The sequence below is a fragment of the Oncorhynchus mykiss genome, chromosome 28, assembly GCF_013265735.2.
Source record: "Oncorhynchus mykiss isolate Arlee chromosome 28, USDA_OmykA_1.1, whole genome shotgun sequence".
NCBI classification, from domain to species: domain Eukaryota; kingdom Metazoa; phylum Chordata; class Actinopteri; order Salmoniformes; family Salmonidae; genus Oncorhynchus; species Oncorhynchus mykiss.
Window position 1 is genome coordinate 9,753,817 of NC_048592.1, and position 23,684 is coordinate 9,777,500.

General features: G+C 45.7%; 1 protein-coding gene across 3 annotated transcripts in view; it reads right to left on the reverse strand.

Annotated features, from left to right (window-relative positions):
• LOC110508473 overlaps positions 1-23,684 on the reverse strand; it is a 144,834-nt gene that overhangs the window by 14,679 nt on the left and 106,471 nt on the right. For all 3 annotated transcript variants that reach the window (XM_036966293.1, XM_036966294.1, XM_036966297.1), the window contains exons 6-7: positions 17,848-18,029; positions 5,531-5,787 (exon numbers count right to left, since the gene is read on the reverse strand). In XM_036966293.1, the coding sequence (XP_036822188.1) occupies positions 5,531-5,787; positions 17,848-18,029 (439 nt within the window). The remainder of the gene's footprint in view (positions 1-5,530; positions 5,788-17,847; positions 18,030-23,684) is intronic.

Below are 23,684 nucleotides of genomic sequence, written 5' to 3' on the forward strand. Positions count from 1 at the left end.
GACTGAGCTTGAAGAATTTTCAAAAGAATAATGGGCAAATATTGTACAATACAGGTGTGCAAAGCTCTTAGAGACTTACCCAAAAAGACTCAAAAGTATTTTCTGTATTTAATTTTAATACATTTGCAAACATTTCTAAAAACATGTTTTCCCTTTGTTATTGTAGGGTATTGTGTCCAGATGGGTGAGAGATAAAAAATATACATTTAATCCATTTTGAATTCAGGCTGTAGCACAACAAAATGTGGAATAAGTTAATGGGTATGAATACTTTCTTAAGGCACTGTAAACCCTTAGCTATGTGGGCAGGGAGGAACACTTGAAATGCACTACTTTTAATTTGATAATTGGGCCTTTAAAATGTATTATATAAGCCAATGGTCATCTACAACGCATTTATTCCATGATTTTCTTCTTGTCTAATATACAGAACCAGTCAAATGTTTGTAAACCCATATTCACTCAGGGGGTTTTTCTTTATTTGTACTATTTTCTATATTGTAGAATAACAGTGGAGACATCAAAACTATGAAATACATATACAGTGCCTTGCGAAAGTATTCTTCCCCCTTGAACTTTTTCGACCTTTTGCCACATTTCAGGCTTCAAACATAAAGATATAAAACTGTATTTTTTTGTGAAGAATCAACAACAAGTGGGACACAATCATGAAGTGGAACGACATTTATTGGATCTTTCAAACTTTTTTAACAAATCAAAAACTGAAAAATTGGGCGTGCAAAATTATTCAGCCCCCTTAAGTTAATACTTTGTAGCGCCACCTTTTGCTGCGATTACAGCTGTAAGTCGCTTGGGGTATGTCTCTATCAGTTTTGCACATCGAGAGACTGAAATTTTTTCACATTCCTCCTTGCAAAACAGCTCGAGCTCAGTGAGGTTGGATGGAGAGCATTTGTGAACAGCAGTTTTCAGTTCTTTCCACAGATTCTCGATTGGATTCAGGTCTGGACTTTGACTTGGCCATTCTAACACCTGGATATGTTTATTTTTGAACCATTCCATTGTAGATTTTGCTTTATGTTTTGGATCATTGTCTTGTTGGAAGACAAATCTCCGTCCCAGTCTCAGGTCTTTTGCAGACTCCATCAGGTTTTCTTCCAGAATGGTCCTGTATATGGCTCCATCCATCTTCCCATCAATTTTAACCATCTTCCCTGTCCCTGCTGAAGAAAAGCAGGCCCAAACCATGATGCTGCCACCACCATGTTTGACAGTGGGGATGGTGTGTTCAGCTGTGTTGCTTTTACGCCAAACATAACGTTTTGCATTGTTGCCAAAAAGTTCAATTTTGGTTTCATCTGACCAGAGCACCTTCTTCCACATGTTTGGTGTGTCTCCCAGGTGGCTTGTGGCAAACTTTAAACAACACTTTTTATGGATATCTTTAAGAAATGGCTTTCTTCTTGCCACTCTTCCATAAAGGCCAGATTTGTGCAATATACGACTGATTGTTGTCCTATGGACAGAGTCTCCCACCTCAGCTGTAGATCTCTGCAGTTCATCCAGAGTGATCATGGGCCTCTTGGCTGCATCTCTGATCAGTATTCTCCTTGTATGAGCTGAAAGTTTAGAGGGACGGCCAGGTCTTGGTAGATTTGCAGTGGTCTGATACTCCTTCCATTTCAATATTATCGCTTGCACAGTGCTCATTGGGATGTTTAAAGCTTGGGAAATCTTTTTGTATCCAAATCCGGCTTTAAACTTCTTCACAACAGTATCTCGGACCTGCCTGGTGTGTTCCTTGTTCTTCATGATGCTCTCTGCGCTTTTAACGGACCTCTGAGACTATCACAGTGCAGGTGCATTTATACGGAGACTTGATTACACACAGGTGGATTGTATTTATCATCATTAGTCATTTAGGTCAACATTGGATCATTCAGAGATCCTCACTGAACTTCTGGAGAGAGTTTGCTGCACTGAAAGTAAAGGGGCTGAATAATTTTGCACGCCCAATTTTTCAGTTTTTGATTTGTTAAAAAAGTTTGAAATATCCAATAAATGTCGTTCCACTTCATGATTGTGTCCCACTTGTTGTTGATTCTTCACAAAAAAATACAGTTTTATATCTTTATGTTTGAAGCCTGAAATGTGGCAAAAGGTCGCAAAGTTCAAGGGGGCCGAATACTTTCGCAAGGCACTGTATATATATATATATATATTTTATATTTGAGATTCTTCAAAGTAGCCACCCTTTGCATTGATGACAGCTTTGCACACTCTTGGCATTCTTTCAACCAGCTTCATGAGGAACGCGCTTTTCCAACAAGTCTCTCCTTATTATTGGTGTCCTTTAGTAGTGGTTTCTTTGCAGCAATTCGACCATGAAGGCCTGTTTCATGCAGTCCCCTCTGAACAGTTGAATTTGTGTCTATTACCTGAAATCTGTGAAGCATTTATTTTAGCTGCAATCTGAGGTGCAGTTAACTCACGTGAATTTATCCTCTGCAGCAGAGGTAACTCTGGGTCTTCTTTTCCTGTGGCGGTCATCATGAGAGCCAGTTTCATCATAGCGCCCGATGGTTTTTGCAACTGCACTTGAAGAAACTTTCAAAGTTCTCGACATTTTTCAGATTGACTGACCTTCATGTTTTAAAAGTAATGATGGACTGTCGTTTCTCTTTGCTTCTTTGAGCTGTTCTTGCCATAATATGGACTTGGTCTTTTACCAAATAGGGCTAATTTCTGTATATTCACCCCTACCTAGTCACAACACAACTGATTGGCTCAAATGCATTAAGAAGGAAAGAAAGTCCACAAATGAACTTTCAACAAGGTACACCTAGGCTAGGATATTGCTGGGCACAGCACAGCCAGTGTAGTGTGTTCCCCTGCAGCTCAGCTGCAACAGTCAAGTGTAGTGGACGTAGGGGGAAACCAGAGAGAAAGTGCATGCGAGAGAGAGAGAGAGAGACACTGACGCATGTACTACCAGTTAATTGATATTTTGGCTCTATATTATATATGTAATAATAATTAACCCTTAGGATAGGGAGGGACATGTATTACAGCAATATTAGTAGCAAGGCTTTCACAAGGTATTATGAGCCAATGGTCATCTATTAGGCATTTATTTAGTAATCGTTCTTCTTCAGCTAATAAATGTGTTTATTCATTCACAACTAGGATGCTGCTGGGCCCAGCACTGGCAGTGTGGTCTTCTGATACCAGTGTTGTGGGGAAAGGATGCTATGCAGAGACAGGTCAGAGGTGAGTGCAGTGGACATAGAAAGAAAACAGCAATTAACACTTTGGAGTGACAGACAGACAGAGTGACAGCAGAGAAGATGCAAAGACAGGCTGCACAACAGGGAGGCAACAGAGGCAACATAAGCATTTCTGAAGAGAACATACAGTGCCTTCAGAAAGTATTCAGACCCCTTGACTTTTTCCACATTTAGTTTTTATGTTACAGCCTTATTCTAAAATGGATTCAATTGTTTTTTTCCCCTCCTCATCAATCTACACACAATACCCCATAATAACAAAGCAAAAAGGTTTTTTTATACATTTGTGCAAATTTATAAAAAAATAAAAATGGAAACATAACATTTATATAAGTATTCAGACCCTTTACTCAGGACTTTGTTGAAGCACCTTTGGCAGCGATTACAGCATCAAGTCTTCTTGGGTATGACGCTACAAGCTTGGCACACCTGTATTTGGGGAGTTTCTCCTGTTCTTCTCTGCAGATCAGGGCGGCAGGGTAGCCTAGTGGTTAGTGTGTTGGGATAGTAACCAAAATGTTGCAAGTTTGAATCCCCGAGCTGACAAGGTACAAATCTGTTGTTCTGCCCCTGAACAAGGCAGTTAACCCACTGTTCCTAGGCAAATAAGAATTTGTTCTTAACTGACTTGCCTAGTAACATTGGATGGGGAGCTTCGCTGCACAGCTATTTTAAGGTCTCCCCAGAGATGTTTATTCAGGTTCAAGTCCGGGCTCTGGCTGGGCCACTTAAGGACATTCAGAGACTTGTCCCGAAACCACTCCTGCATTGTCTTGGCTGTGTGCTTATGGTCATTGTCCTGTTGGAAGGTGAACCTTCGGCCCAGTCTGAGGTCCTGAGAGCTTTGGAGCAGGTCTGTCATGTGCCTTTTACTGAGGAGTGGCTTCCGTCTGGCCAAGGCCCTTCTTCCCCAATTGCTCAGTTTGGCTGGGTGGCCAGCTCTAGGAAGAGTCCTGATGGTTCCAAACCTCTCCCATTTAAGAATGATGGAAACCGCTGTTTTCTTGGGGACCTTCAATGCTGCAGACATTTTTTGTACCCAGATCTGTGCCTTTCCACAATCCTGTCTCGGTGCTCTAAGGACAATTCCTTCGACCTCATGGCTTGTTTTCTTTCTCTGACATGCACTGTCAACTGTGGGACCTTAAATAGACAGGTGAGTGCCTTTTCAAATCACGACCAATCAATTGAATTTACCACAGCTGGACTCCAATAAAGTTGTAGAAACATCTCAAGGATGATCAATGGAAACAGGATGCACCTCAATTTCGAGTCTCATGGCATCTTAGTATTCAACTTATGTAAATTAATAGATTTGCAAACATTTCTAAAAACTGTTTTCGCTTGGTTCTTTATGGGATATTATGTGTAGACTAGGGATACATATATTTTTTATCCATTTTAGAATAAGGCTGTAATTTAACAAAATTTGGAAAACACCAAGGGGTCTGAATACTTTCCAAAGGCACGGTACGTATAAAGATAATTTTGCCTTGCATCTTTCTTAGTGTGTGCATGTGTGCGTTTGCACATCTGTCTATATCATAGATGGCATACATAAATGGATAAACCCATCAATGATGTCGCACCATTCATTTCTATGTGAAGCCTGAATAGCGCACTTGAAGTCAAGGAAGTTGATTTTAGCGACCAAGATGGCATCTCATGGGGAATATTTTCAAGATATAACGTGCAGTTTGAGCTAGTCCAGGAATTAACGTTGCAGGCTAGCTCAGTGCTGACCTCTCTCATTGAGGATCTCAAGTTGAAGGCCGACCAGGGTGGACCCTCGGTCAGGGTTTTTCTCTTGTTATGTCAGTCGTTGACAGTTCCAAAATTAGCCCATATCAGCAAAAAAAAAAATTGATTGGTAAATTAGTCTAGCGGCCAGCTATCTAAACTTGTACAGCTATCTATACTTGTACTGCAAAATTTCTCTCCGCCACATGACAAAATGTATAGAATTATAACTGCAAGAAGAGTCCGCTAAAATGTTTTGCTTTCAAGGTGGGTGGCCCCAAAACCTATATTTAACTTAGGGCCCCCAAAAGACTAAGGCTGATTCTGAGCATGTGTGGGTATGGATACTGAGGCCCCTTATGATAGCCCCCACCCCCATCAAAGTTGCCCATCCCTGATTTATACAAAGATGGCCCTTTTCCCGTTGAGGTTTTCCGGTTCACTATAATGGAGGATCCCGGTCGGCCTTGAACTTCCGGCCTTCAATGAGAGGGGACAGAACTTCTCCCCTGGTCTGTATAGAATCCACTCTAGTCCAGTACCTGATGTTATTGGTGAGTCCAGTATCAGGGTCCACAGCACTAACCCGTCCCACGGTGCAGGCGGGAGGGCAGTTCTCCGACACATCCATACGGTAGCGAGCCCGGGAGAAGCGGGGCGGCTCGTCTGCGTCCAGCACGGCCACCCGGATGGAGGCGCGGTCCTTAAAGGGCCCACGGCGGAGGAAACGAGGGTCCACCATGGGGTTCAACACCTCCACGGAGAAAGAGTAGGAGCTACGACTCTCATAGTCCACAGCCTGCAGAGAGGGAGTGAGGGACAGTTATTGATACACCCGCAATAACATCTGCTAAATATGTGCATGTGACAAATACTATTTCATTTGGTTGGAGAGAGAGAGAGAGAGAGAGAGAGAGAGAAAGAGAGAGGTTACAGTAACTACATGTTGGTTCTGTAGTGTAACAAGTGATATTGATATTGTGATATTATGATATTGTATCACACTTTCCCTTTACAACACCAGGAGTTAATGTGTTCACATTCTCATGTATGCTCCTGGGTATGGTGTGGAAACATACACATTTCCATACAAATGCAATAAGCTCACCTTGACTGTGAAAATAAAATCATATTGACATTTCGCAAAGGTATGTTTTATTCAGTGGTAGAAACTTAAGCATCAGCATCAAGTATGATGCATTGACCTGGTTACGTACAGGCATATCATTTACCCATGCTATTACATTCACAGATGTAGTCAGACAAGTAGGAAGCTGTGAGGGTTTCATGATACAGCTCCAATCTCGTCTGAATCTGGCACTGCTGAGACGTTATGACTGTCTGCCTGTCTATCTTTCTGGCTGGCTGCTCATTGTGGTTTCTCTTAGCAGGAGGGTTCCTCTAGGAATGAGCTCGTCTCTGATCAGATCAGGAGAGGTGATTGCTAGTGAGGGCAAAGCCCTACCTTGATTACATTCTGGAGAGCGACACGGCTGGGTTTGGTTGAAAAACAGCGTTCTGAGGTTTTCTTACATGCCAATATTGGATGGAGTCAGTATGATTGGCAGAAACATGCAGACTGGACTGGACTAGGAATAAATAGAGTGATTTGGTATGAGCCATATTCAACGCATGAGTGAAAAAAACTATCTTTGAATGTCCCTCTTGGAGGAAAATCTGGATATTTTTCTCTTCTTTCTGATCTCCCCTCTTTTTTTATTTTTCTCACAGTTGTTAAGAACTGCATTCTCTTACAAGAAATCTGTAATCTTAACAGGACAGAGATTGATTAAAAACGATGCAGTGAGAAAAGGGGAATTGAAGGGCACAGATATTGAAATATAGGCAATACCGGAAAGATTTCGAAGTAGGAAAAAGGGAAATGTCAGAGAGAGAGAGAGAGCCAGGGAGAGTGAGAGAGAGGGAGTGAGGGGGTAGACAGAGAGAAAGGTTCTCTAACAGGATCCCATTAGAGGGAGAGAGAGACAATCTGTCTGAGGAGGAGAGATGTCACTTACACTGTGAACACACACTTATCACCCACTCCCTCCCTTCCCCGTTCCTTCATTCCTCCCGCCCTCCCTCTCTCCCATGCACTCCATCACAGTCTCCACTCCCATCCTAGTGTGTAGAGGTCCATCTCTGACACCCAGAACACACACTCATCTCTTTCTCTCGCTCAGGCTTAGAGAAAGCACTTATCACAACCACCACCTCCCTTTTTCTGTCTCACTTCCTCATCCTATGCTGCTTTCTCTCTCCATCTCTCTCTTTCACTCTTCCACTCACACTCTCTCAGTCTCTCAGTCTCCCACTCTCTCACTCTCTCTGTCTCTCACTCTCCCACTCTCACTCTCCCACTCTCACTCTCCCACTCTCCCGGTACATGTACACTAGATAGCAGTAAATTGCAGCGTGCCGCTTAGGCCGCACATTGTGACTTGCTTGTTGACGTGCTGGCAGCATATAGCAGCATGTTTGATTGTGTGTCAAGAATTCAGCATAGCAAGTTTGTATGAAGGTCTGGTTATTAAATGGGTAGATAGTTCAATAGTAATATCCTCTAAAACACTCTGGTGACAAACACACTTTGCTGCCCTGTTTCCAATTGTCCACATGGCTGGGAGAACCTATTCAAGTAAGTCAATACATGTTGAAAATGTTTTTTAAAAAAATATGAATTATTAGACTAGCAGGCTAACAGTGCAGGCTAACTCAGATGAGCTGCTAAATGAGATAGCTGGTTGGCCTCAGAGAGCTATGAAAGCCTGTCTGCGGATGAAGAGGGCCCAATGAAGAGCAGTGGTTCTCAGTCCTGGTCCTGGGAACTCAAAGGGGGGCACATTTTTGTTTTTGCCTTGGTACGGCACAGCTGATACAAATCAACTCATCATCAAGCTTCAAGTGGTATTTATGTATTCATTTGTGATGCTATCCTTGATATGATCCTGTTATTGACACATGCTACACATGCACATATGTGTGTCCATGCATCTATCAATCCAACGTAATCCACAATGACCTGGTGATGTAAATATCTCTAATAATTACATTGTCTTCCACTGCACGGTTGGGTGACCAGGGCCATCTGGGACAGCCTCCTTGAGGAATTCAGGTGTGTGAAGGCTACCGGTGTCCTGCATAACTTCATGAGGATGGACACGAGGACCAGGAGGGGATCTGAAGCTCGCCGGCATGTGCCAGAGGAGAAGTCTACTGCTCAGCAGGATGTCTCAAGGATGGGGTCCAACAACACAGCAGGGGAGGCAATCCGTGTGGGAGATCTTCACCTCCTACCTCTTCGAAGATGGTGCTGTTCCCTGGCAACACTATATACTACACTATGCACAACCAAAGGCTCTTTTAAGAACCATTCACATTGCAATGAGAGTATTCTTCCATTTACTTAGCTACATCAACTGCAGTTATTCCATTCCCAGTTTCTCTCCCTTTGATGTCTACTTCTCAGGTGAGGGTGGTGTTTAGGTAAGGGTGTGACGTCTGTACAAAAACAAAACAGGCTATTTTAAATCACCCATATTGAAACAAATGTAGAACACCCTATAACCCACACCTACACACTCATGTATGAATCTGATGAATGGATTGTGTTGTGCAGTAAGCAGGCTCAGGTGTATAACTGTGGCTCCTTCCACCTTCAATGACTAGGCAAGAGGGCCAACCATGGAGAATAGTAAGACACTTCATTATTCCTATAACTACGCTATATTGTTTGTCCTCGTGTGTCCATTCATGTTTTCAGCATAAAGTTCTCTGCAGCCACTTAGTGTGGACACCAGGTGAGGCCACGCACGCAGATTCCTGTTGAACACGGTCTCTTTAACTACCTTATTTTCTCAATAACAGTCTCACTCCTTCACTTCATCCCTTTCTCCTCTTCTCCCTAAATCCTCTAGGTTACATCAGCTGTGTTGGCTGAATCCCTCCCGCATCTGAACTGGCTACATAGAGGGCACAGCATGATCAGAGGTGAGAGGTCAATTGGTCAGGTCAACAGGAAGTATTTTTAAAGAGATGCTTTACATTGAAATAGAGATAGAGATGCAGTAGTCCCAGAGTTAATGATCCAAGGTCAGTTTTGCACTTCACGTCCTGATTTTTATGATGAATAACACCGTTAGAATAAAAAATAAATAATACATCTCTCTCTATCTCCATCTGCCTCTACTCTGCAGATGTGTTTTGATGTGAGAGAGGATGCCAACCCCCAGTCCCATCATCGCCACCTCACCTGCTTTTAAGATAACCTTCGGGCTGACTAGAGACACTATTATGTAATTGTGATGAACTGAGAGAATATTTGGGTAGCACTGTGATTCATTAATCATGTGCTGCCTTCCCTGCCCATATGTTCTTACCTCTTTCCCTTTCTGTCTTTTACACCTCTCTCTCCCCCTCTTTCTTCCTCTGCTTTTATAACGCACAACAGATGTGCATTGAAGTACAGATTGAACGTGTATCTATACTATTACGATGATAATATTTATAATGCTTGTATTTATAACACTTGGATAATGAGCTTCTTTCAATAAAGCGTTTCACATTCTCTACTGGTTAAAATGAAGTCTCATTCGATGAAATACTACACCTTATCCTGGGTTTATCAGATCAATGCAGATGAAGGGCATTAGATATTGAGATGAGTCGGTTTTAGAGTATTTACGTGATGCATAAGCAGTGTGGTGTACTGTTTTTTTAAATGATATTTAGGTATATATGAATTACAAATCAGCCTTTAACTAGTTAAATCATGTTTCTAGTTTATTAGTTACTATGTGTAATCATTGATGTCCCAGGACCAGGATTGTTAAACACTGTTGAAGTGTATAATTGTAATACATACATGCAGACACAGCATCATTCAAAGACTGGAATTTGATACTCCTGGTATTGGATATGACTGAAAAACAATCTCAAAGACATTCACACCTGAACTGCACCTCTATTTGCCAAAGTAGAGTACATGATCAGTGAATATATTAAATGTACAGGCTACAATGTGAGGATCTCATGCATGGTAATAACTACATGTATATACGACTTGCATCCTTGACACAGAGTTATATTATATTCTACTCAATCCATAGGCTTCATTAATGTCATTGAGACTGTTTTGAAGTTGATACAACTGGCTATGATAGCTGAGGTTCATAGCTAGGTTCTGAACTAATATTTATACCAAACGCTTTAGGGTCCATACACAGATTGGCTACATAGCTAGCTACACATCCATGGGCATACAGGTATTTTTATCCTCCACTGCACAATAAGCAAGAACATGGCTAGCTATGTTATTTCATCTATCTGCGAGGCAAATATCAGCAAGGCAAGCTTACAAAATTCAATTTACAGTACATTCAATTCGCAGTAAATGATTTAGCTAGCTAGATTCTTTACATCCACTGTTTCACAAGACGACAGCCTGCTTTGCTGGTAGTTTCAGGAGTCCCTAAAACATTAAACAACCAGATTTTTTTTGTAAATTAACTTTATGATAAAAAAATATGCATAATTGTTTGTCGTTAACTAACATATTCCTGTTTACTGTACAATTTTATGCATGATTCGTTATGACACTATAATCACTTGCATTTGCTTCCATCCTAGTATTTTTGTCAGCCATCTTTGCTGAAGAAAGTCTCCAACCTTGGGTCGCATAGCGTCAAATGTCATGGGAACCACTCGATATGATTGGTCATTGTCCAGAGGTCGCCACTGGTGATTTGCATAAAGTTGGGAAAGGTTTTTCACCGCCTCCCACGCCACCTTCGCACCACCCAAAGGTCACCGCCCTCTCTGCTTCTCACCACTTTCCTTCCATTGAAATGAATGGGAAGCGGTGTTTCACCACGCGGCATCCTATGCTGGTGTATCATGCCCATCACTGTCCCTGTCTCTCACTCCCACTATCCCTGTCTCTCACTCCCACTCTCCCTCTCTCCCTCTCTCTCTCTCTCTTTGGATCTCTCACTCTCTCCCACTCTCACTCCCACTCTCCCTGTCTCTCTCTCCCACTCTCTCTCTCCCTCCCTCCCTCCCACTCCCTCCCTCCCTCCCTCCCTCCCACTCTCTCTCTCTGTCTCTCTCTCTCTCTCTGGATCTCTCACTCTCTCCCACTCTCACTCCCACTCTCCCTGTCTCTCTCTCCCACTCTCTTTCTCTCTCCCTCCCTCCCTCCCTCCCTCCCTCCCACTCTCTCTCTCTCCCACTCTCTCTCCCTCCAACTCTCTCTCTCTCCCACTCTCTCTCTCTCCCACTCTCTCTCTCTCCCACTCTCCCTGTCTCTCTCTCCCACTCTCTCTCTCTCCCTCCCTCCCTCCCACTCTCTCTCTCTCCCACTATCTCTCCCTCCCACTCTCTCTCTCTCTCTCCCACTCTCTCTCTCTCTCTCTCTCTCTCTCTCCCACTCTCTCTCTCTCTCTCCCACTCTCCCTGTCTCTCATTCCCACTCTCCCTGTCTCTCTCTCCCACTCCCTCTCTCTCTCCCTCCCACTCTCTCTCTCCCTCCCACTCTCTCTCTCCCTCCCACTCTCACTTTCCCACTCTCTCTCTCTCTCGCTCTCTCTCTCTCTCTCTCTCTCTCCCACTCTCTCCCTTCCACTCTCCCACTCTCTCCCTCCCACTCTCTCACTCCCACTCTCTTTCTCCCACTCTCTCTCTCCCACTCTCACTCTCCCACTCTCACTCTCCCACTCACTCTCACTCACTCTCTCCCAATCTCTCCATCTCTTAGTACAACCTTCTCTTGTCCTGTCCTGCACTCACTCTTTTTTGAAATTCTAATTCTTTCTCTGTAACAATTGCCTTTTGCTACGGACTTAGCATGGAATTAATTAACTAACCAGTATGGCACAATAGTCAAATACGGCATCAAATACGGCTCATGCTCATATGTGTGTGTGTGTGTGCGTGTGCGCGTGTGTGTGTGTGTGTGTGTGTGTGTGTGTGTGCGTGTGTGTGTGTGTGTGTGTGTGTGTGGGGGCGGGGCAGGCTGATCAGTGAGGCTTTAAATGATCTGAATCCGACTTCTTTGCAGCTATTGTATATGTGTAGCCATCTTACCGTAGGGGAATATGCAAGTGAAAAATGATCTCTTTAACTGCATGATGCTGTATACTGCCTTCTCTATCCTGCTGGCGTAGCCTATGTGAGGTTTTACTCAATTCTCAACATTTTACATCAAGATTATGTCTTTGTCTGACTACTCACTTAAGATTGCAGACTTAGCTCTGAGCAATTTTGCAGACAGACATGCAACTTTAGTATTGCTGGAACAGAGTATCCTCTAAATCTCTTCACACTTTGCTCTTTCTCTCTCCCTCTTTTCTGTCACTCACTCTGTTCATGTCCTTCCTTCCTCTCTTTTTCTCCCTCTGCCCTCTGTCTGTATACTCATCCCTATATTTTGGGTATATCCCCCTTTTCGTCTCGCATCCTCATTCTCCCTTCCTCTCTCTCTTTCATCCCTCTGTTTCTCTTTTCCTCTCGCTCCCATGTTCTCTCTCTCTCTCTCTCTCTCGCTCTCTCTCTCTCTCTCTCTCGCTCTTCCTTTCTCTCTCTCCTTTCTCTCTCTCCTCTCCGAGGAGATTAGTACAATCTCTCTTCTCAGTGAGAAAACAAACACAGATAATCCTCGGAGCGTTGCTAGCCGGTGACCGTGGATCAGCCAGCCGTTTAAAGTGAGAGCATATGGAAATAATGGCTAACCAATGGAATTAAAGTGTCCCTAGGTGGAATCACACAGATATATGAATAGAAGGTTTACACAGCTCATACCCCCCAAAAAACATACCTGGAATGAAATCAGAGAATGTACATATTGGGCGAAGATGATCGTCTTTTGTGATGTAGCATATACTATTAAGCAGGAACTTTTATCCAAAGAGACTTACAGTCACGCGTGCGTACATTTTAAATCATATCCTGGCTTTGCAAGTGCCATGCTCCACCAACTGAGGACAATTTCTCATTGGACTCCAAATGTTGCTGAGGATCAGTGTCATAGACCTGTGTAGCATGCAGCTGTGTAGTCAGCACACTCTGGACCCAGCTAGGTCTTACTACTAACTCGGTCACTCAGGAACATTCACTGTCTTCTTGGTAAGCGTCTCCAGTGTAGATTTGTTTCAAATTATTGTCCTGCTGAAAGGTGAATTCATCTACCAGTGTCTGGCGGTGTCACGCCCTGACCATAGAGAGCCTGTTATTCTCTGTTAGTTAGGTCGGGGTTTGACTAGGGTGGGTCATCTAGGTAATTATATATCTATGTTGGCCTGGTATGATTCCCAATCAGAGGCAGCTGTTTATTTGTTATTTTTACCCATCTACCAATAGGTGCCTTTCTTTGCAAGGCATTGAAAACCTTCCTGGTCTTTGTGGTTGAATATGTGTTAGAAATTCACTGCTTGACTGAGGGACCTTACAGATAATTGTTTGTGTGGGGTACAGAGAGGAGGAAGTCCTTCCAAAAAATCATGTTAAACACTATTATTGAACACAGAGTCCAATGCAACTTATTACGTGACTTAAGCAAATGTTTACTCCTGAACTTATTTAGGTTTGCCGTAACAAAGGGGTTGAATGCTTACGGACTCAAGACATTTCAGCTTCTCATTTTTAAATTGATTTGTAAACATTTCAAAAAACATAATTTCACTTTGACATTCTGGGGTATTGTGTTAAATCCATTTTAAATTCAGGCTGAAACACAAGAAATGTGGAAAACGTTTAAAAATACAACCTAAAAATGTCTGACACCATTTCAAACCAATGAGGGTTTGGAACTTGAAAGCCACTTATCTCCAAAATCATATTTTTGCAAATAGAACCTTATAGTCCCAAGCTCTTGACTTCACATAGATGTGTAAGGATTGGATACCGTAGGTATACGCAATATAGTAATAGCTCCACCTTGACCTCTGACAGGGTAGGTTACACATTCCTAAAAGTGCCTAGGGGGTAGCGGCTCTAAAGGTCCGTTTGAAGTTTTCTTACCAGCCCTACACTACCACATGTGAGTAGAGGGCACCATGTCAATTAACTGTCTCCGATTACAGCTGTTATATCCACCACTGGGTGGCAGCTTTGCAGAGCAGTAACAAGGAACTCCTTGCTTATTTACAGAGAAGAAGCCTTGTTGTAAACCTTAGTTCACTTGACGGTTCAAGTGAACTATAGATTTAACATCAATGGGATTGAGATGTTTACCCGGTAGACCTGTAGTTTGTACCAAACACAACGGTATGAGAGTGGAGAGATTGGATGCCAAAATGTATTTCCCAATTCCAAACACATTCTATTGGCTTCGAACCTTCCCTTTCTCTGCGTTTAGGCCTGTGTGCGCAGGGACTAGATCTCATCTCAATCCACTGCCCTCAGAAAACCCCTTTTCAAAAAAACCTACTGGGGTGCTCATATAAGCCTATAAATGAATAGTTGTCCATTTTTCAAATCCCCGGACACCGTTTAGAGGTTGAATTAGAGGGACCTATTGCCCAGGCAGTTAAGAGGGGGAATCACAACAATGAGTCAGACTGAGACAAAAACGGCTAGTATCCAACAAAATGGCCCCTGAGAACAGAGAAAAGGAGAGGAGGAGGATGAGTGAGGGGATGACAAAGGGAGGGAGAGAGAAAGAGAGAGAGAGAGTGAGAGAAAGGGAAACAGAAAGAGCGAGGCATAGGGAGAGAGAGAGAGAGAGAGAGAGAGATATGGAGAGAGAGGGGAGAGAGAGTTTGCTGTGGCCCTGGGAGACTGACTGTGAATAAGCAGTGATAAGAGACAGGCAGTCTCCAGTCTTTACCCAGACTGACTGCCGGAGTGTTAACGACCCAGCTTCCCCTGCACGTCCCTGGCTAACCCTCCACCACCCTCACCTCACCCCACCTCTCCACTCTCTACCACTGCCTATGGGCCTGTCGCTGTCTGTCCCTGACAGATACACATTCACACACACACACACAAACACACTCTCCCCCACCCCCCCCCCCCCCTCTGTCATCTGTCACATCACACAGTGCTGAACCTCATTCTTTTAGGAAGGCGCCACCATTTTTTCCCCTTTTTTAAACAAATGACTGTATTCCTTCACACCTTCCTTCACACCACATTTTTCGCATCCCACTGATTGTTAACAGGGATAGCTGCCAGCCAAGGTCAACAATGTTTGTGTGTTTGTGCCCGGGCGCCTGTGTCTGTGTGTGCGCCTGTGTCTGTGTGTGCGCCTGTGTCTGTGTGTGCGCCTGTGTCTGTGTGTGCGCCTGTGTCTGTGTGTGCGCCTGTGTCTGTGTGTGCGCCTGTGTGTTCGCCTGTGTATGTATTCCAGTGTGCCTGTGTGTGTGTGTGTGTGTGTGTCCGTGCGGCTGTGTGTGTGGCTGTAAGTCTAAGATCAACGGTAGAAAGATTCTTCCCACATCGAGGTCAGGGCAGACTCAGTGGTAGCAGAGATTGTTCCAGTTGGAAATATTTTCCTCAAGGGCAAAAAGATCATCTCTTCCCACAAAACCCCTCCCTTTCTCCCCCCCCCCCCCCCCCCCCCCCCCCCTTCCCTACAGACAAACTGGCCATCGATAGTGAGTGATTCAATACACACAAACCTCAACACATACAACACACATACCCAAACACACTTTTTGTTGTTGTGCAAATCGGGAGCGGGAGCTTGGCGCCATTTTTTGGCTTTGTTTATATCTTCTATGTTTTCCATTAGTTACGTGTGGATTCTCTGAACGGCTAAATCCCTTGTAACCTCCTCAAGTCTTCTTCTCAGCTACACCCACCTACCTAGCGCCCACCTATCATTCTTATCCTCCCTCTGTCACAACGACAACCGTGTGTTCCCTGAGCCAATTTGGAAGAGCGCTAGAGAAGACAGACATAAAAATATCCATCTCTTCTATTTCTTTCCAGAATATCTTTTTGGGGGAAGGAGGGAGACAACGTTCCATATTGGACAAATAATTTTAGGTTTTGTTTGGCGTCCTCAGTGCAATGGAGTCGGAATCCGAGGGGAGATAGGAGAGGGATGTGATTGGAGAGGGATGTGAGAGGAGGTGTGTATTTGTTTACAAGTCATTTTCCCTCTCATTTCTCCAGTGACTGAGCACACTGTGAATTGATCACTTCTATCTCCCTCTGCCGGATGCTGCTTAGACATTCTCTCTATGTTATATTGCTCTCTCTTATTTCTCTCTCTCTAACTCTGTTGTTTTTTTCTCAAACAAACCTCTATTTTTCAGCCTGCCTGTCTTCCTTTGGGTGTGTTTTTCCACTTCATTTGTGCCTCTCTCTCTTTTCTCTCTCCTCTTTTTCTCACTATCTCTTCCATCTGTTTTTGCTCTGGCTGTCTCGCTAATTTCACTCTCTTTTTCCTCCCTGTTTCCTTCCATCCATCCACCCCCCCCCACACACACACACACACACACACACACCCACCCAAGGGGCCAGCGTTCTGGTCTTGAAGCACAGTTTCGACTGCACCTACAGTCTTGCTTCAGTACTACAGTTTAACTGACGCCCAGACAAGAAATACCATTTCCATTGACAGCCACATAGAGAAGTCAGATTTGAAAATTCCCAATAAGACACTTGAGTCATGACCTTTAGTCCACAAAACATCCATTGAATAATTAAAATAATTGTCACTGAGGCCGATTATTATTATTTTTTGTATCACCAAAGATTTAAAAATCTTATATTCACCCAATGTCTGCCATGTTTATGGATGACATGACAACCTCGTCGCTGCTCACTGCCCTGTGCTCACTGAGTGCTAGTGCGCATGTGATGTTGCAACCCGGATTTAGACGGTCCACGAATTGCCGTGTGCAAACGTGAGTAGATTACGTTGAAAACAACGGTCGGACATCTTGGACGCAGCATCCAGTCCTTTTATACCTTAGTGCCCCCACCCCTTTCCCCTCACCTCTCTCTCTTTCCCCTTCCCTCTCCACCTCTCACTGTCTCTTCCCCCCTCCCTCCCTCCCCTCTCTCTCTTATCAAAGTAACACATCCCAGGCCTGGAAATCCTTTACAACCCTACCTCCGGCCAAGGCTTTTTTAACACATCTCACAAACCCTGGGGGGGCTGTCACAGTGACACACACATCCGCAGGCACGCACGCACGCACGCACGCACACACACACACACATACACATACACACACACACACACACACACACACAGTAAAACACACTCACACTGGATGACCATCAGAGGCGCCTCAGAGTCTCTCATATCTCAGATCTAAGTGACAGGCTATATTAAAGAGCAGGGTATATTTTTATCACTCACACACTGTGTATGCGCTTCTTTGAAAGGCTAATTTAGCTTCAAATAGCATATTTCATGCGTGTCTCTGAGACAGACTAGAGGTCTTTGGTGTTGCTGCTATTGATGTCAGTCAACATCAACATCACACGTGAGAGAGGCCCACTCACAGGTGAGTAATAACGCGTGAGACAGACACACATACACACACATGTTCCACGCAACAAACACAGTGTCAGCTCTCATCCCCAACCACACGTCTTCATTAGTAGATAACCCAGAGTGACAGTCAGCTCTGGGGGGAATCATCTAGAATCAGACAGCATCAAGGCAAATGCGAGCTGATTCAACAAGCACACAGACAGATATGGCCGTCTGGCTCACAGAGAAAACACTAGATATCCAGCATAGCAGGCTCACCTGTTTCCTCTCTCTCCTCCTTTCCTCCTCCTCATCATCTGTTCCATTATTCCACCCTGTTCCGCCCTCCCTCGTTCCCTCCAACCCTCCTCTCTCGGGTAACACCAAACACGTTCCCTCGCTTACTCCCACATCTATCTTCCCTCTCACCTTGTTCAGTGTGATCACAGCCTCTTGGTTCGCTCCGCTGATGTTGAAGGTGTTCCCCGTCTCTCCCTCCAGGATGGTATATTCCAGCTTGGCATTGTCGCCCAGGTCAGCATCTGTTGCCGAGATACGGCCCACCTCCGCCCCCGGAACAGCCAGCTCGGACACAGAGAACGACCACATACCTGGAGAGAGAGGAGGGAGGAAGAGAAAGAGAGAGATTTAGATAAGGGATATGGTGAAAAACAGGGAGGGGGAATGAGTGAGAAAAAGGAGGATAGAGAGAGGGAAGAGGCCATGGCAGGGGAGCGAGACATATCACAGGTTACATGACACGCCTTTCTTCTTGCCTATGTTGTTTGTGTTTGGTGAGACGAGATAGAGAGGACTCATAAATGTCAATGTCTGTGGTTGTCTCCTGCTGTTATTTCTTATCTGCTAACAAGTTTGATTATTAAAGGACCAAAGCAGCTGTTTTTATCTCAATATCAAATCATTTCTGGGTAACAATGAAGTACCTTATGTGATTGTTTTCAATTAAAATGGTCAAAAATAAACAACAATAGTCTCTTAGCAAAGAGCAATTACTCAAGCAAGAATGTAGCTTGGAGTGTATGGGAGTGGTCTGAGTGGGGAGGGGACATCTGAAAACGAGCTGTTATTGGTAGAGAGGTTTGGAACGGTCTTTTTTATTGGTCTATTAACTCATTTATCGCATGGTTATGTCACCAGGCAGGCCAAAACTCCCATTCCTCCAAAACAGGCAGAAATCTCAGCCGGCCTTCTCAAACAGCTCTTACACTAAAAACGCATTATCATAATTTGCACTATTTCATAGTATTACTCCGACTTCATAGCGTTGAAATATATACATTAAAACTCAGGAAGATCCCGTTTTGGATTTGCACTGGGCCTTTAATCAAGGACAGATAACAGGCCTTTGGTTCTCCTCCACTCAGATATGTTTAAACATGCAGGGGATTTTACCTTTTAGTGGCCTTCACATTAAATCACCACAGTAAAAGGCCTTTTTGTTGGAGCTGCAGTTTATATTACAGACAAATACACTGCTCCCGTAACTCAATCTTTTCTGGGAGAGAGCACAGAGCAATGCAGTAGCTAGCTAGTCAGTCACGGGTCTGCATTGCTCACGCACCGTCCGTTTCTTCCACTTCACAGTCGCTTGGCAAACTGGTGTATACCGCACACACGGACCGTCGACTCAAGTGACAAGATCAAGGGAGGTGGGAGAGAAATAAATATATATTTTTGCCATACATACACAAAACTGACGTGCCCATTCAGCAGAGCAGCTATCTACACCTTGCTATTGCTCGGGAAAATCTGATAAACACTGGGGCTCAGACAGAATAACATTGTAAGAAGTGTTTTGTGACAGTAAAAAGGATAACCAGCACTTCAGCCAGACAACATCGGGACGACATCAAATCAACAAGGAGTAAGATAGTCTATATCCGCCTACATCAGAGTAAGACACAATGTTCGATAAGGATTTTATCAATCCAATCGATGAATTACGGTAGAAGATAATGTTTGCCATCACTTTTAACAAACACCAGAATTGTGTCCTATGTTTCCTCAAACATAAGGAGAACGTGGCATTAGCCACCACAATTGACATCGATCAAGCGGCATCATGTCCACAGCTATAAGTCATCAAGCTCATTTCTACAGTACAACCTCCCAAGTGCCCGGGCCCTTGAGAGTAAACGGCTCCCTGGTCATTCACCTGCTCTTTTGATCCTCTGGCCCAACGACCAACTTCTCCTTCTTCTAGCAGCAATCTGCTTATGACACCTGATTTAAGTACTATCACTGACATGTTTGAGTAAGGGGCCAGGAGTTTTTCCTGACCACATAAACTCATGGTTTCCTCATCAGGGCATGTGGTCAGGAACAACTCCGGTCCCTGGGGGCCCTCGTGTGTGGGTGTGGTGTCCCGAGGGATTGGCTGGGCACGATGTCAGCAAAAAATATAAATGTATGCTCGGTTGGCTCTGAATAATAAAGACATATTCTTTGTATTCTAATAATGAGATAAAGAAAGGACAAACCGTGTATATTACAGGATATAAATGTACATTTCCGTCTCCTAAGGCGGCGAAAACATGAAACTCAGCATGCTTACGCCCACAGAGACTCCGGGGCCCGGGCCTGCCTACTGAAGGGGATACTGTGCCAACGAATCAACATTACATATCAGTTTATTTGCCATGACGACGAATCAACCATCTGGGACACTGGGCACCAGAAGGCAAAGACTCAGACCATCCCACGAAACATTCATATTACTGATGACACCCAAAATTAGCTAAGTTCTATTCAAGTGAGCAAAAAAGAGAAACTATCAGCCCACCCACACAGACGCAGAGACACTCTCTCTCGCTCTCATTAACATACACAACAAACACTCACTGTAACAGTTGTCTATATGTCGATGTACTGCTGGAAGGCAATCATAAATCTCAGAGCTGTGTTACACAAGAGCAGTGATGCAGGCGCGTGCACCACACACACACACACACACACACACACACACAAACACACAGCTGTAGGAGTGAATGGGGGGAGGCGTGATGGCGATGGTAAAGTAGTCATTATCAGCTTTCCTCTCACCATGTAGTCAAGCGGGCAACTGAAATCATTCATCATGTCCACTGGAGATCGATGGAGTCGGCGAGAGGGAAAGAGAGGGAGCGACAGCTCAAAATAATATGAGGACAGGCTGCCAAGGCAACAATAATCACACAGCACTTGAAACTCCTGGCTCTGGCCTCTCTAGAGAGGTGTGGTGAAGCACCATGGGTGGACACAGGCTCAATACCTTGTGGCTCTCTGATACAGTTCTCCCTACCAGGCCTTGGTAATTGCGCTCAGGAGAGAGAATCAAACCCCTCCCCTGTGCTCTGCTCAAACCCCTCCACGGTGCTCTGCTCAAACCCCTCCACGGTGCTCTGCTCAAACCCCTCCCCTGTGCTCTGCTCAAACCCCTCCACGGTGCTCTGCTCAAACCCCTCCATTGTGCTCTGCTCAAACCCCTCCCCTGTGCTCTGCTCAAACCCCTCCACGGTGCTCTGCTCAAACCCCTCCAAGGTGCTCTGCTCAAACCCCTCCAAGGTGCTCTGCTCAAACCCCTCCCCTGTGCTCTGCTCAAACCCCTCCACGGTGCTCTGCTCAAACCCCTCCAAGGTGCTCTGCTCAAACCCCTCCCCTGTGCTCTGCTCAAACCCCTCCATTGTGCTCTGCTCAAACCCCTCCATTATGCTCTGCTCAAACCCCTCCATTGTGCTCTGCTCAAACCCCTCCATTGTGCTCTGCTCAAACCCCTCCATTGTGCTCTGCTCAAACCCCTCCATTGTGCTCTGCTCAAACCCCTCCATTGTGCTCTGCTCAAACCCCTCTATTATGCTCTGCTCAAACCCCTCCATTGTGCTCTGCTCAAACCCCTCCGCTGTGCTCTGCTCAAACCCCTCTGCTGTGCTCTGCTCAAACCCCTCCATTGTGCTCTGCTCAAACCCCTTCATTGTGCTCTGCTCAAACCCCTCCATTGTGCTCTGCTCAAACCCCTCCATTGTGCTCTGCTCAAACCCCCCCATTGTGCTCTGCTCAAACCCCTCTATTATGCTCTGCTCAAACCCCTCCATTGTGCTCTGCTCAAACCCCTCCCCTGTGCTCTGCTCAAACCCCTCCACGGTGCTCTGCTCAAATCCCTCCACGGTGCTCTGCTCAAACCCCTCCGCTGTGCTCTGCTCAAACCCCTCCACTGTGCTCTGCTCAAATCCCTCCACGGTGCTCTGCTCAAACCCCTCCATTGTGCTCTGCTCAAACCCCTCCATTGTGCTCTGCTCAAACCCCTCCATTATGCTCTGCTCAAACCCCTCCATTGTGCTCTGCTCAAACCCCTCCATTGTGCTCTGCTCAAACCCCTCCATGGTGCTCTGCTCAAACCCCTCCAAGGTGCTCTGCTCAAACCCCTCCCCTGTGCTCTGCTCAAACCCCTCCACGGTGCTCTGCTCAAATCCCTCCACGGTGCTCTGCTCAAACCCCTCCGCTGTGCTCTGCTCAAACCCCTCCATTGTGCTCTGCTCAAACCCCTTCATTGTGCTCTGCTCAAACCCCTCCACGGTGCTCTGCTCAAACCCCTCCATTGTGCTCTGCTCAAACCCCTCCACGGTGCTCTGCTCAAACCCCTCCATTGTGCTCTGCTCAAACCCCTCCATTGTGCTCTGCTCAAACCCCTCCATTGTGCTCTGCTCAAACCCCTCCATTGTGCTCTGCTCAAACCCCTCCATTATGCTCTGCTCAAACCCCTCTGCTGTGCTCTGCTCAAACCCCTCCATTGTGCTCTGCTCAAACCCCTTCATTGTGCTCTGCTCAAACCCCTCCATTGTGCTCTGCTCAAACCCCTCCATTGTGCTCTGCTCAAACCCCTCCATTGTGCTCTGCTCAAACCCCTCTATTATGCTCTGCTCAAACCCCTCCATTGTGCTCTGCTCAAACCCCTCCCCTGTGCTCTGCTCAAACCCCTCCACGGTGCTCTGCTCAAATCCCTCCACGGTGCTCTGCTCAAACCCCTCCGCTGTGCTCTGCTCAAACCCCTCCACTGTGCTCTGCTCAAATCCCTCCACGGTGCTCTGCTCAAACCCCTCCGCTGTGCTCTGCTCAAACCCCTCCATTGTGCTCTGCTCAAACCCCTTCATTGTGCTCTGCTCAAACCCCTCCACGGTGCTCTGCTCAAACCCCTCCATTGTGCTCTGCTCAAACCCCTCCCCTGTGCTCTGCTCAAACCCCTCCACGGTGCTCTGCTCAAATCCCTCCACGGTGCTCTGCTCAAACCCCTCCGCTGTGCTCTGCTCAAACCCCTCCACTGTGCTCTGCTCAAATCCCTCCACGGTGCTCTGCTCAAACCCCTCCATTGTGCTCTGCTCAAACCCCTCCATTGTGCTCTGCTCAAACCCCTCCATTATGCTCTGCTCAAACCCCTCCATTGTGCTCTGCTCAAACCCCTCCATTGTGCTCTGCTCAAACCCCTCCATGGTGCTCTGCTCAAACCCCTCCAAGGTGCTCTGCTCAAACCCCTCCCCTGTGCTCTGCTCAAACCCCTCCACGGTGCTCTGCTCAAATCCCTCCACGGTGCTCTGCTCAAACCCCTCCGCTGTGCTCTGCTCAAACCCCTCCATTGTGCTCTGCTCAAACCCCTTCATTGTGCTCTGCTCAAACCCCTCCACGGTGCTCTGCTCAAACCCCTCCATTGTGCTCTGCTCAAACCCCTCCACGGTGCTCTGCTCAAACCCCTCCATTGTGCTCTGCTCAAACCCCTCCATTGTGCTCTGCTCAAACCCCTCCATTGTGCTCTGCTCAAACCCCTCCATTGTGCTCTGCTCAAACCCCTCCATTATGCTCTGCTCAAACCCCTCTGCTGTGCTCTGCTCAAACCCCTCCATTGTGCTCTGCTCAAACCCCTTCATTGTGCTCTGCTCAAACCCCTCCATTGTGCTCTGCTCAAACCCCTCCATTGTGCTCTGCTCAAACCCCTCCATTGTGCTCTGCTCAAACCCCTCTATTATGCTCTGCTCAAACCCCTCCATTGTGCTCTGCTCAAACCCCTCCCCTGTGCTCTGCTCAAACCCCTCCACGGTGCTCTGCTCAAATCCCTCCACGGTGCTCTGCTCAAACCCCTCCGCTGTGCTCTGCTCAAACCCCTCCACTGTGCTCTGCTCAAATCCCTCCACGGTGCTCTGCTCAAACCCCTCCATTGTGCTCTGCTCAAACCCCTCCATTGTGCTCTGCTCAAACCCCTCCATTATGCTCTGCTCAAA